Here is a 12,383-nt window from a genome sequence, read left to right on the forward strand (position 1 = left end):
TATACGTAATGAGTCGGCTACATGCTGTATATCACCCCTAATTAATTATTTAGCACCGATTTTTACGGCAGTTTCAATTTTCAACCTTTTTCCCTTTGTTCACATCTTCACCCAAGCTTTCCTCATCCTCGTAATTCGCGTAATCTCCATAACCCACACACGCCCTTCACATTATACGTTACGGATTCCTCTTTGTTTCAATGTACAAGCATTGTACTCTGTGAAGAAAGGGATAAAGAAACTGTGTCAAACTAGCCACCCACGCAAGCCTTCAGCTCTCCGCCATGGCTTTAGGGGTACACTTTTTTCAACTCGGGTTTTACTTTTTTTCCTTTTTAATTTTTGCAAAATACATTTTATTTATTTGCTCTAGTCCTTGATGGGTTTTATAGATATTTTATGTATTTGCAAAAACTGGATTTTGCATTTGTTTAGATGTAAAACCAATATAATTTTTCCTGACATCCCTCTTCTTTTTTTTTTTCCCCTGTTCCTTCGATGTCAAATCAAGTTTTTGCTATTTTTAGTTTATGTTTCTGGTGAATTGAAACTTTGATTTAGTGACATTTTAGCTTTTTGACAAAATTGAGTTTTTTTTTGGGCATGTGTCTATATAGTATATACTGACCATTTGTTATCATTTTTTTTCTTGGGAAGAAAGATTTGTACTTTATATCTATGAAGTAAAAATGCTTTTTTTAACCTTTATCTCTTTGCTCAAACCATTGTTTTTTCCTTTCTGTTTAATCATTAGATGTTAAAACTTTCGCATTTTGTTGCATTTTTTTGGCAGTTCTCTGGTCGACTTGCATTTTGCAATGTTAGAAGAATTAAGGTGGTTTTTCATGAAGTGTATATTTTCAAGGTAGTCAAAGGCAAAATCCTATTTTAGGCATCTCATTTGACTTTGAGGGTTAAATGTTATATTCATGTACACTTTACCACTCCCTCTAAATTTCTTATCAACACAAAGAATCATTGAAGACATGAGTTAGGTCAGGGTTGTTTAAATGCATGGCATCAGGTTATGGCATAAATATTTTTTTGAATTTATCGTTGTTGAAGTATTCAAATACTCGGAAATCTTGAATAACAGTTCTAACATTATTCAACAGTCTTCTTTGTTTTATGCATCTTTAACATTTCTACCTATCTTCATGTGTATTTTTTGCATTAGACCTAAAGATTTGTTTTGGTGTTGATGAAAATTGATATGGAATTGTTTCCTAATCAATTCAGTTTTGTAAGGTAGGAAATAGATTGATGAATTAGTTATTAATAGGCCATCGAAATTATTCAGTTTTTTCATTCACATTGTCACCAATATTCTTATTTTCCCATCACTTGCTTTGTGTCAGTGAGTTAATTGCAAAAGCGTTTCATATTTTCCCTTCCATGAGTTCGTACTTTAGGATAATTCAGGTTTTTGATGAACTGAAAAATAGTGAATCCGAGTGATGCATTTAGAAGATGGCTAGGATAATCGAAACCATTGTCAAACACTCTTTTTCCTCTTCTTCTTCCCTTTTTTTCCTATATATTTTTTTAAAAAAAATTTGTATCAGTTCTTTTGTGCTGATTTTGATAACTTGCTGAGCCCGTTAGATTACAACTTCGCGCATGGAATATCAAGAATCTGACATTTGTTTTCATTGTCTGTAAATCTCATTTCCCAGATCTTGAAATGGCCGGGATTCTTTGCTTTACTGAGATCAACGGCGACATAGAAGTTAATAGGCTCATTCTGAAGGATGTAGGTTGATAAATATATCATCATTCTCGTAGGGAATGAAGCCATTGGTCCGCATTGGATAATGAAACTACTGTAGCACATTGAAATTGCTTTAGGTTGCGCTTGAATTGAAGTATTTCAAATCCATGGATTTTGATTATAATGTTAGTGTTAACAATAGAACATAGAGGAATCTCAAATTTATAACTTAATTATTTACACATGGATTAAAATGAATTTTAAATCACCACTTTATTGGATGAACTTAAAATTCATTCTAACTAGCATGAATTATCATATAACCATAAAAAAAATGAATTTGATGTTTGTTGTGTAACTTCTCTAAACAATAAAAATGCATTTTAAATCCATGGATTTGAAATACTTTCTATCCAAGCGAAGCCTTAGAGCGGGATTGATTAAAAAAATTGCATATTTTAGCTTTTCATTATCATTCAATTCTTTCCTTGTTTTCATTTTGGTTTTTAGTAGCTCCTCCTGTTTCTTAGTTTTCTTCCAAGTATGCTGTTTCTTGAAGTATCGAAGGGAAAGAAATATAAAGGGATCTTGGCAGATAATGAGTGGCAGAACCAACCGGAAAAGAATAATATTTATCAATATATATACTTTCTTTTAAAAAACTACATCCTCAGAACACAAGGCAACATTGAATGAAATAATGAAAGAATAAAGAATTCCTGGGAACTGTAAATCAAATTACATATGAGAAAAAAAGAAAGATTGAAGCTTTAGAATCTTGAGCTCTTGCATTCAGCGGGGATTCCCTGTGGAAACCTCTTGGTATCAGTGCAGTAATTGTAAATCATATAGTTTTGTTGAACCCATCTCAATCTGTTTCTTCCATTGGCATCTAGTGCCTGAGTCTGCCAAGCCTGATTGTTATTCAAGGAATCCCCAGGCTTCGAAGAAACAATGTTGAAATTCCTGTAAGTCGCCACAAATGGAGCTTTAGTCCAATCTGTCTTGACTCGGCCACCTTGTGTCGCCCAGTCATCTGCATTCCATAAGCTGCAGTATACTCTCATGGCTTGACTTTTCGGGTATGGAGTCCCGATTGCTTCGTTATTGTTGAATACTCTGAGTGGAATATTGTCCACCAAGAATCTGCAATAAGAAAAATTGTTCAAACCCCATAAGAAACTGAAAAGCTTTGTCACCCAAATATAAACTTCAACTAGCTAGTTTCATTGTACATACATTATGCGTTGGGAATTCCAGACGATGGAGTATGTGTGGAATGCCACCGTTGGATCGAACCAGAGGCGGAACTGCTGTTCTTTGTCTCCTTTCCCTTGTGCATAAACATTTGTGTGAATGGTGTATGGCTCTCCAGAAGAATTTCCCAAGAACTCGAAATCAATTTCGTCGTGCCCCGCACCCTGAGACGACAACTGTACAGAGGTAGAAACACATACGAGTTAGATAGATGGAACACAATCTGATGGTGAGTGAGAAGGTAATGAAGTATGACTACTAAATCACTGCTTACAAAGAATGTGGTGACAGTTCCGGCAGAATTTCCAGGAACAAGCTTGAGCTGTACATCGAACCGTCCCAGCAAATACGCGTTCTTGGACTGGAAGCCGGAGCCGGAATACTGGTCCAGGGACAAAGTTAAGACACTGCCACCTTCAAGAATCTTGCCACGGCCTTGGCCCCATGAGATGTCAGCATCCCTGTAGAAATCAGCCGAAGAGGTGATGAAGAAAGAAGAAGCCATGAAGATGGAAAGTAGAAGCATGGTTAAATTTGAGATTGCCATTCGGAGATGAGAATGTATGAAAAGATTATGAAGAGAGATGAATGAAGTTGCATGGTGAAATGTGAGTTTATATAGAGATTTGTTGGGGTCGGGGCCAGCTAGCTGTGTATAAAGTATCCGTGTTAGTGTGAGCTGGATTGGAACGCGTTAAAATTTTGGCATTTATTACCAAATATTAATGCCCATAAATCCCCAACTCCACGAAGCTGCTTGATTGGGCTGTGGGCTGCAAATTAATCAACAGAGGCCTTTTGATATAATAACTTGCGGGCCTACATTACTCTTTGAAGTTTGAACCATCACACGTAATCACTGAATTCACTCCCACACCGACAATATGTATGGTGTGCATGGGCTAATTGCATTAATATATCTTTTGAAAAGTCTAAAAGTCATAAAACTCCATAAGAAATATTAATTGGCTAATACATCTCTCAGTTTTCCAAAATGTAGCGCATTTCACCCCTATGTTATACAAAATCGGGCATATTTATACCATTTTATAGCGGTTTTTATGCTAATTTTTTTAAAACATAGGGTCTAACATGTTATTAATTATATACAGAGTGTTTTATGACTTTTAGAATTTTCACCGGGGGTGTTGATGAAATCGTAACCCTTGGATCAATGCATGTGGAGCCCATTTAATTAAATATATTTGTACTTTTGAATTTTTAAATTAAATATTCATCTCACTCATAATATAAAAATATATTATAAAAATTTGTTTATAAGGTTTTTAATTTGAATATAATCTCTTGAAATTCACAAAAAATTATTTAATAAAAATTTTAATTTGTAAGAGACAATATTATATATATATATATATATATATAATTTGGTACATTAATTTTTATTGAGTAAATTGGTATGTAAGCACGTCTAAATTCGAAATTTATATCCGAATAATATCTTATATTGTTTACAAATATTCTATCGAACTATGGACATATATAAGTAGAATCGAAAGCCGGGTCAAATACTATCACACTTTGAATTTTATTTATGTACCCCCCATAAAACAATTAAAAATTTCTCGTAAATTTATTTATGTTTTCAAATAATGTTCTTGTTGTTCCGATGAGTTGCATAATTCCATGTGAAGATAGTAAAGGGTTGGCACTTGATCCCATCATCCACATCGATTATTCATATATATAAGAAAATTATTATTATTATTATCATTATTATTATTATTATTATTATTATTTGCCCTTGACCCTTAATCACATTTTTGAGATTCAAACTATTCTACTACGTACTGTCAAAATAGTCCCTTGACACGATAAAAATAAACTTAAAAGATGTTGATTGATTTGCATAGCCAATGCCAATATAAACCAAACCCATCATTAATTGAGATCTATATAAATTCAAAATTTTATTTATGCTAGTGGGTCATGACACACACAATCCATGTCGTCTGTCTAAAAAAAAATTGAGAAAGTGGATTTTTAAAAAATTGAAAATTAATGAAAGTCATCAAGTTTTGAAATTGAAATGCTAAAACAAAAAATAAGATGAAAATAAAAATATAAACATGGAATTGAGTGGATATCCATGGAATTATGAAAAAACTTTAACAACATACCAAAAGTTAATTGCTATAAGGTTTAACTTTCAATAATAGTATAATTTTTTGAAGTTAGATATTTCGAAACATCGACCGTTAAGACATTATCTCATCTTGGAAGCCAACATGAAATTTTACTTCAAATAGACTCACAGTAATCCATTAAAAATTAAATTTGGTAAGTAAATCTTAAATTTGTAAGGAAACTTTATTTGAAATTTCATATTATTTCTCGATCGGGTCAAAGCAATTATTACTTATTAGCAGTAACTCGCCTTATATTTGGATCATTGGAATATAAATTTCAATAGTTGAATACAATTACCAAATTTAAAATATGTATTTTTTAACATGTAGATTTGTTTACCTATTTACAAATGTGACTACATTTATGAAATTAACAACAACGTAGAAAAAAAAACAACCATATATTCTAAACACCAAAAAGTCATCCAATACTCCAAATTTAACAAGTACTAAATAAGTAGATATAATGAACTAAAATTGAAATTTGATTGCGTAATTAAGTTAATTTAATCGATTTATTTCCTAAATTGACGTATAAATGATATGGCTCGAAGCCAAAGATTATGTTTCCTTTATGATACCAAGAAAACTTCACATATCAGTTCCTAATTTAGCCATATCATCCAAAACTGAAAAGGACGTTTCCTTACACGTCCATTTGCAAAAAAAGGAATGTAGAATATTCAACAATTATTGTGGATTTTTCCCTTATCCAACTTCCACAATAACCGTTATAAATCAACTGTCATTCTTCAATCTCTGCAAAACCTATAACCAAAAAAACTAACAGCATAATTAAGCTTCAAGTTCACAAGTTCTTTTTTCGAGTCAATGGGTTCTCTAATGAATGGCAACAAAACTCTGCATGTTCTTATGTTTCCATGGATTGCTCATGGCCACATCTCTCCATACCTTGAGCTAGCCAAAAGGCTAGCGGCTAGAAACTTCATCGTCTATCTATGTTCCACTCCCGCGAATCTGAGTTCCATAAAGAACAAGATTAGCGAAAAACTTGCTCCCAAGATTCAACTCGTTGAGTTACATTTGCCTGTTTTACCTGGTCTTCCTGCTAGCCTTCACACCACAAATGGCCTCCCACCACATCTCATGCCAACTCTCAAGAAAGCATTTGAGATGGCGGCCCCGAAATTTGCTTGTATTCTCAGGGCCATCATGCCCGATTTGCTTGTGTACGATTTTCTCCAGCCATGGGCTCCTTTAGCTGCTGCGGCGATGAAAATACCTGCTGTTGAATATATCACCAGCAGCTCCATTATGACAGCCTTCATGTTCCATTCTTTCAAGGCACCGGGAGTTGACTTTCCGTTCCCTGCTATATTTTATCGTGATTATGAGGAAGTCCATCGTGCCAAACTGCTGGAGTCGTCGGAGGACGAAAAAGTGAAAGAGATTGCTTTCCAAGGGATCGAGAGGTCTCATGGGATAGTTCTGGTGAAGGGTTTTGAAGAAGTTGAAGGAAGATACATTGGCTATCTTTCTAAGTTGCTTGGCAAGAAAGTTGTCCCTGTCGGGGCGTTGGTTTCTGACCCTGGTCTTGAAAAAGATGAGTCTTCCGAAGTGTTGGATTGGCTGGACCAGAAAGGTGAGAAATCCACTGTTTTTGTTTCCTTTGGAAGTGAATATTTCTTGAAGAACGATGATATGAAAGAACTTGCTTTCGGTTTAGAGATGAGCAAAGTGAATTTCATATGGGTCGTTAGGTTCCCAAAAGGTGAGAAAATTGAGCTTGAAGAATACCTACCAAAAGGGTTTTTGGAGAGGGTTGGAGGTAGGGGTCTCGTGGTTGAGGGGTGGGCCCCGCAGACCAAAATTTTGGGACATAAGAATATCGGTGGATTCGTTAGCCATTGTGGATGCAGTTCCATGATAGAGGCCATGCATTTTGGCGTCCCTATCATAGCCATGCCGATGCACCTCGACCAGCCGATCAATGCAAGGTTGATCGAAGACCTTGGCGTCGGATCCGAAGTTGTCAGGGACAAGTATGGGAAACTGGACAGGGCGATAGTCACGGAGGTGATTGAGAAAGTGGCGGTCGATAGGTCCGGAGAACCTATCCGCGACAAGGCGAGAGAGCTGAGCCAGAGGATGAGAAAGAAGGAAGACTCGGAAGTTGATGAGGTGGTTCATGAGTTTGTGAAACTGATATGCTGCAATGGCAAACGTATGTTGCATTGATCAAATCTTCATGCAATATTAGTTATTTGGTTTAATATGTTTTTGTTCTGTCTGGTTTTAGTTTTTATACATAAGACCGGACAAGTTTAGGTTTATGTTTTTGTTTAGCATTAGTATCCAATCTGGGTATACATGCAACTCAATGGTCAATATTTTGTAATTAATTTGATCAAATTGTCTCTTATTAATTGCATTTGATCAATATGTTATTAATAATATATCTGCTTATTTGAAATGACCTCCTACTAACACTTATATATATTATAAATTTTGCCAAGTTAATTAACATGTTATGTTCCAAATATATCATTTAAAATATTTTTGATATATATACAGATATATAAATATATATAACATTTAAAAAGTGTTTGACAGAGTTTATAAACTTTTGAAAACAACTTATAAATTATTTTAAAACTTATAACATCTTTAAATTTGTTTGACAAAGTTTTTGTCAAACAACTTATTAGCAAAATGCTTTTTTCAATTCGAGTATCTTAATTTTCACTCCCAAGTTCGAATTAAAGATATATTTTACCAAAAAAACGAATTGATAGATATTTTTGAACTAGACTACACCGATTATAACTTTAGTTTTATTTTTATTTTTTTTACCTTTCGAGTGGCAAAAATATATTCCATGATACAAATTTATCATTAGTATTATTATAATTCCGATCATTATAATTTTTATTTAGGAATCTCTTGGATTTATTTGCGGTATAGATATCTGTTGAATGATATCGATCGAGTCCTCACCCGATTTAGCATTTCTAATCCTAATCTCTCGATCGTATCCTTTTATATATGGAAACAGAATCAATTATCCAACTTTCTTAATTTCTCAAAGATATAAAATAAAAAATTGAGAAATACTAATTGCAAGAACAAGAAGATCGTTTCACAAAATTCCGAATGAGATTTTTTCGATCGAGATAATTAATCCTTCCCTCAAAATGTTTAAAAAATCACATTTAATTACGATAAATATTCTCTTATTGGATCGTGAATCCATAATTCTTCTGACTAAAATATTGTATATGAACAAGTACTATAATTAGTAAAGTCTTGTTCTTGTAAAGAAATGTTGGCCCGAAAAAAAAAAGTTCGAGAAAGAGAAAAAAAATTAAACTAAAATCATAAATATTATAAGAGAAGTGAAAATTTCTATCATATAAATAAGAAACTCAATTTTTTTTTTTTTTGGGAAGAAGAAACTTAACTTGAATATTGTAAAATTGGACAACAAATAATAGAAAAATATTTTTAAAAAATTCATTAAATAATTTTCTAATTTAATATTAGCGTGTAAGCGATGTAACCCTCTATGTAATAATCTTTGTACACATAGCATTATCCAAATCAAATCAATACTATCAAAAGCCAAAGTTATAAAAAAAGTATTTTCTTTCCATTAAGCATAAATTATAAATTTTATGTGAAGATACATACTATATATATACACACACAGTTAAGATCTGACAGTTGATCCAACGTCGATTATTTATGAACTTTGCAATAAAAAAATGTTATTTTTAAAATTATTTTAATCATATAATCAAGTGTTTTTTAGATTCAAAATATTTTACTACTGTCAAAGCCGGGCAGCCCTCACGTCACGATAAAAATAAATTTAAAAGGGAAAATTGCTTTTTTGGTCCTGTATGTTTGTCACTTTGCGATTTTGGTCCTTTATATTTACAGATTGCAGTTTTAGTCCGCTATCTTTATTTTTTTGGCAATTTTAGTCCTTTTTCCGATGTGGCGCTGACGTGGCACCAATTCAATGCTGATGTGGAGCTGACGTGTACAGTGCCACGTCAGCATTTTCGAAGAAAAAGGACCGAAATTTCCAAAAATCGAAACATACAGGACTAAAACTGAAATGTGAAAACATAAAGGACCAAAATCGCAAAGTGACAAACATACAGAACTAAATTTGCAATTTTCCCAATTTAAAACAAGTTGATTATAAATCAGTCAATGCCAAGGTAAACCGATCGGCCATTAATGAGCCTGCAGTCAACGTTTTATTTATTCAGAATTTCACCACTAATAAATTATATATCTCATCTTCCGGATTTTGAAATTCTACCCATGTAAAATAAGTTGAGCCTACATGAAATTTTAACTTATTAAAAATTTATTTATAATAGACCATTAGTGACCCGTTAAAAATCAAATTTGGCGAGTATATCTTAAATTTGTAATGGAAACTATATTTGAAATCTCAGGTCAACTACTAGGCAGTGTTTGGAAGAGCTTTTTAAAAGCAATAATTTTTAGCTTTTCCGTTAACAGAAATTTGAAATTTTGTGAAATTTTGTTAATGAAAAGCTGAGAAGTGCTTCCTAGAAGCTCTCCCAAACACTATCTAACAGTCCAACACTCGCCTAATTAAGTAATTGGATGATTCAATAATAAAACGGTAACATTATAATTTTTCGTGTTATACTTTTCACGTTTTTTTAAAAATTTTTTTTTGATCTTGCTCTCATTCAATTCAGGATTTTATCATAGTATTTGGCACGTTTTTTAAATTTTAATCACTTTTCACTCGACTTTTAATTTGATATCGAAAAGTGATGACACATTTTAAAAAATTGATAACGTTTCAATGTAACACATGCGTTCTTGCGAAAAATAACTAAAAAAACATGCAAATTAAATTGTAAATTAACAGATAACGTGATTAAAATGAAAACGTACAGGACCATAATAAATTTCAATATAGATGAATATTATCAGGACCAAAATTCAAAAAAAATATTATGCCAAAAAAAAAAATCATAGGTATTCTACTATGTAAATTTGTTTTCAAACTTCGAAATGTGGTAAATACACCAAAACAACAGGAATTAAATAAAATAAATTCTTATTAAAAAAAACACCCATATATTTTAAACACCAAAATTTATTCCGTGCTCCAATTGTTTCACATTAATTGGAGGCAAAAAATAAAGAAATATATATCAATCAATTAAAAATAAATAAACACAGAGCAAAAATATAGAACTTTGCTCAATCTGCAGCAATGGTGGCGGCTGCGCTTCCATCCCTCAAAACCTTGGGAGCTTGCATTCACTCGGAAAAGTACTATTTGGAAACCTCTTGGCGTCGGTGCAGTAATTGTAGATCATATATTTACTCTGCACCAAACGGATCCAGTTTCTGCCATTGGCATCCAAACCCTGCGTCTGCCACGCCTGGTTCCCTACGGTGGAATTTGCGCAAGAATTGCCGGACCCGCTAACAACGCAGCCATTGGCGTTGTAATTACTGTAATACGCAGTGAAAGGAGCCAGCGTCCAGTTTGTTTTCACCGTCCCGCCTTGTGTGGCCCAGTCATCGGCGTTCCACAGACTCGCGTACACTTTCATTGGCTGCGTGTTTGGGAATGGGATTCCTTTTGCTTCGTAGTTGATGAAAACTCTTACCGGTTTGTTATCCACCAAGATACTGATTACCCACAAACAAGAAAATGAAACCATATAAGATATTATGTACGTAATGTTTTCTTCTGTATATAACATTGATTGAAAACAATGTGTTTGTGTAAATGTGTGTGTGTACGTGTGTATGATGCTGCTTACATGATTCGTTGTGAGTTCCAAAGAATGGTGTAAGTATGGAATGCCACCGTGGGATCGAACCAAAGCCGGAACTGCTGCTCCCGGCCGCCTACGCCTTTGGCGAAAACGTTCGTATGCAAAGTGTAAGGCTGCCCACTGGAATTCCCCAAGAACTCCAGATCGATTTCATCGTGGGCATTCCCTTGAGACGACATCTGCGTGCAGTTTATTTATCGATCAGCTCAGACGTAACAAAAATAAAACTTAGAAGTGATTCCTATAAGCTCTAGGAAACGCTATTTTACTATATTGGTCTTTTTAAGAGACTGGACTTACAAAGAACGTAGTGACGGTGCCAGCTGAGTTGTTGGGCACCAGCTTCATTTGCACATCAAATCTTCCAAACAAGAACTGGTCGTTGGATTCGAAACCGGAGCCGGTCGATTTATCGAGGGACAGGGATACGAGTTGTCCTCCGTTGAGTATCTTACCGTTTCCATTTCCCCATGTTACGGTGACATCTTTGCTGAAGTTACCTGCGGCCGCCGCGCCAAACATGAAGGCCACGGCCACTAAAAGCTTGAGCATTTTCTCTTTTACTCTTTAATGGGAGATGGTTTTGCAAAGAAAGATAGCGCGTAGGAAGATTAGTAATGGAGATGATCGGTAGAGTTTTGAATGCCTTTTGTGTCTTCTGTTTGTTGATCAAGAAAAGGATTTGTATATATAGGGGAAAATGTTAGGCCTGCCATAGTTGACATGCTTTCCCAAGGGTTCATCACAGGAAGAAGGGATCCAAAACAACTGCCTACAGCTAGCTAGTTTTTTGGTGGGGAAAGTTTATTAAATTAATTAATTAATTGATATGTTAAGCATAGACAATTAATGAAACTCCATTTGTCCTCCAACCATTGTTTCATTTTATGACAAAAAAGATAAATTTATAAATAAAGATAGTACTCTATAAATATATAAATTTTTGAAGAATCTAAAATAGAAACATGCATGTAAAGTAATAAGTTTTTAACTTCTTTAATACCTAATATTTATATGCATGATAAAATGTTTTTAAAAAAATATTTTTTAAAAAAAATCTAAAATCAATACACATATCCTCACGTATTCTTGACTAATTTTCCCTATGAGGCTAATTTTGGCAAAGAGGATTAATACTTGGAAACAATTTTTACTCGAGGAAGGATCTTCTATTGTGTGGGGGCTAAAGTTGACATCTTCCGAAACGCGTATGTTCTCTTTTAAATTCCTTTTCCCCAAAAGCTTTCTGTGTACCTGTCTCTTTAATATATATATACATATTTTTATACTTTGACTCGTTCCATATTTTAATAACTGCGGTGGATTAAAGTTTGCTAATATAAATTATTTGGATTGCTAATAATTAAAAATTGTTCCTTAATATTGTATGATTAACTTTACAACAATAATAATTACTATAAAATTAATTAGAAGTTGTTCTTAGAGCTTTGCCAAATATTT

At 33.6% G+C, this 12,383-nt stretch overlaps 3 protein-coding genes across 3 annotated transcripts; 1 reads left to right on the top strand and 2 right to left on the bottom strand.

The window, feature by feature from the left end:
* Positions 1-2,329: 2,329 nt before the first annotated feature.
* LOC140894559 (xyloglucan endotransglucosylase protein 1-like) lies at positions 2,330-3,552 on the bottom strand. Its single transcript, XM_073303107.1, has 3 exons — positions 3,243-3,552; positions 2,951-3,144; positions 2,330-2,857 (listed from the first exon to the last, which is right to left on the bottom strand). Exons 1-3 carry the CDS (start codon positions 3,513-3,515, stop codon positions 2,482-2,484), a joined length of 843 nt encoding a protein of 280 aa, XP_073159208.1. The 5' UTR covers positions 3,516-3,552; the 3' UTR covers positions 2,330-2,481.
* Positions 3,553-5,958: 2,406 nt separating this feature from the next.
* LOC140894367 (beta-D-glucosyl crocetin beta-1,6-glucosyltransferase-like) lies at positions 5,959-7,315 on the top strand. The gene has a single exon (XM_073302872.1). It carries the CDS (start codon positions 5,959-5,961, stop codon positions 7,312-7,314), a length of 1,356 nt encoding a protein of 451 aa, XP_073158973.1. The 3' UTR covers position 7,315.
* Positions 7,316-10,108: 2,793 nt separating this feature from the next.
* On the bottom strand, positions 10,109-11,565 carry LOC140894380 (xyloglucan endotransglucosylase protein 1-like). The gene is made up of 3 exons (XM_073302890.1): positions 11,223-11,565; positions 10,908-11,101; positions 10,109-10,773 (listed from the first exon to the last, which is right to left on the bottom strand). The coding sequence occupies exons 1-3, from the start codon at positions 11,472-11,474 to the stop codon at positions 10,374-10,376; spliced, it is 846 nt and encodes a 281-aa protein (XP_073158991.1). The 5' UTR covers positions 11,475-11,565; the 3' UTR covers positions 10,109-10,373.
* Positions 11,566-12,383: the final 818 nt, after the last annotated feature.

This window comes from Henckelia pumila, chromosome 4 (genome assembly GCF_033568475.1).
Source record: "Henckelia pumila isolate YLH828 chromosome 4, ASM3356847v2, whole genome shotgun sequence".
In the NCBI taxonomy this organism is placed as follows: Eukaryota; Viridiplantae; Streptophyta; class Magnoliopsida; order Lamiales; family Gesneriaceae; genus Henckelia; species Henckelia pumila.

Bases quoted from the DNA above. Each gene is read 5' to 3' on its own strand.
- LOC140894559 (XM_073303107.1), bottom strand. From the start codon at position 3,515: ATGGCAATCTCAAATTTAACCATGCTTCTACTTTCCATCTTCATGGCT. The intron at 3,145-3,242 runs GTAAGCAGTGAT...ACCTCTGTACAG, and splicing joins GAACTGTCACCACATTCTTT to TTGTCGTCTCAGGGTGCGGG. The intron at 2,858-2,950 runs GTATGTACAATG...TTCTTATTGCAG, and splicing joins TGGAATTCCCAACGCATAAT to ATTCTTGGTGGACAATATTC.
- LOC140894367 (XM_073302872.1), top strand. From the start codon at position 5,959: ATGAATGGCAACAAAACTCTGCATGTTCTTATGTTTCCATGGATTGCT.
- LOC140894380 (XM_073302890.1), bottom strand. From the start codon at position 11,474: ATGCTCAAGCTTTTAGTGGCCGTGGCCTTCATGTTTGGCGCGGCGGCC. The intron at 11,102-11,222 runs GTAAGTCCAGTC...AACTGCACGCAG, and splicing joins GCACCGTCACTACGTTCTTT to ATGTCGTCTCAAGGGAATGC. The intron at 10,774-10,907 runs GTAAGCAGCATC...GTGGGTAATCAG, and splicing joins TGGAACTCACAACGAATCAT to TATCTTGGTGGATAACAAAC.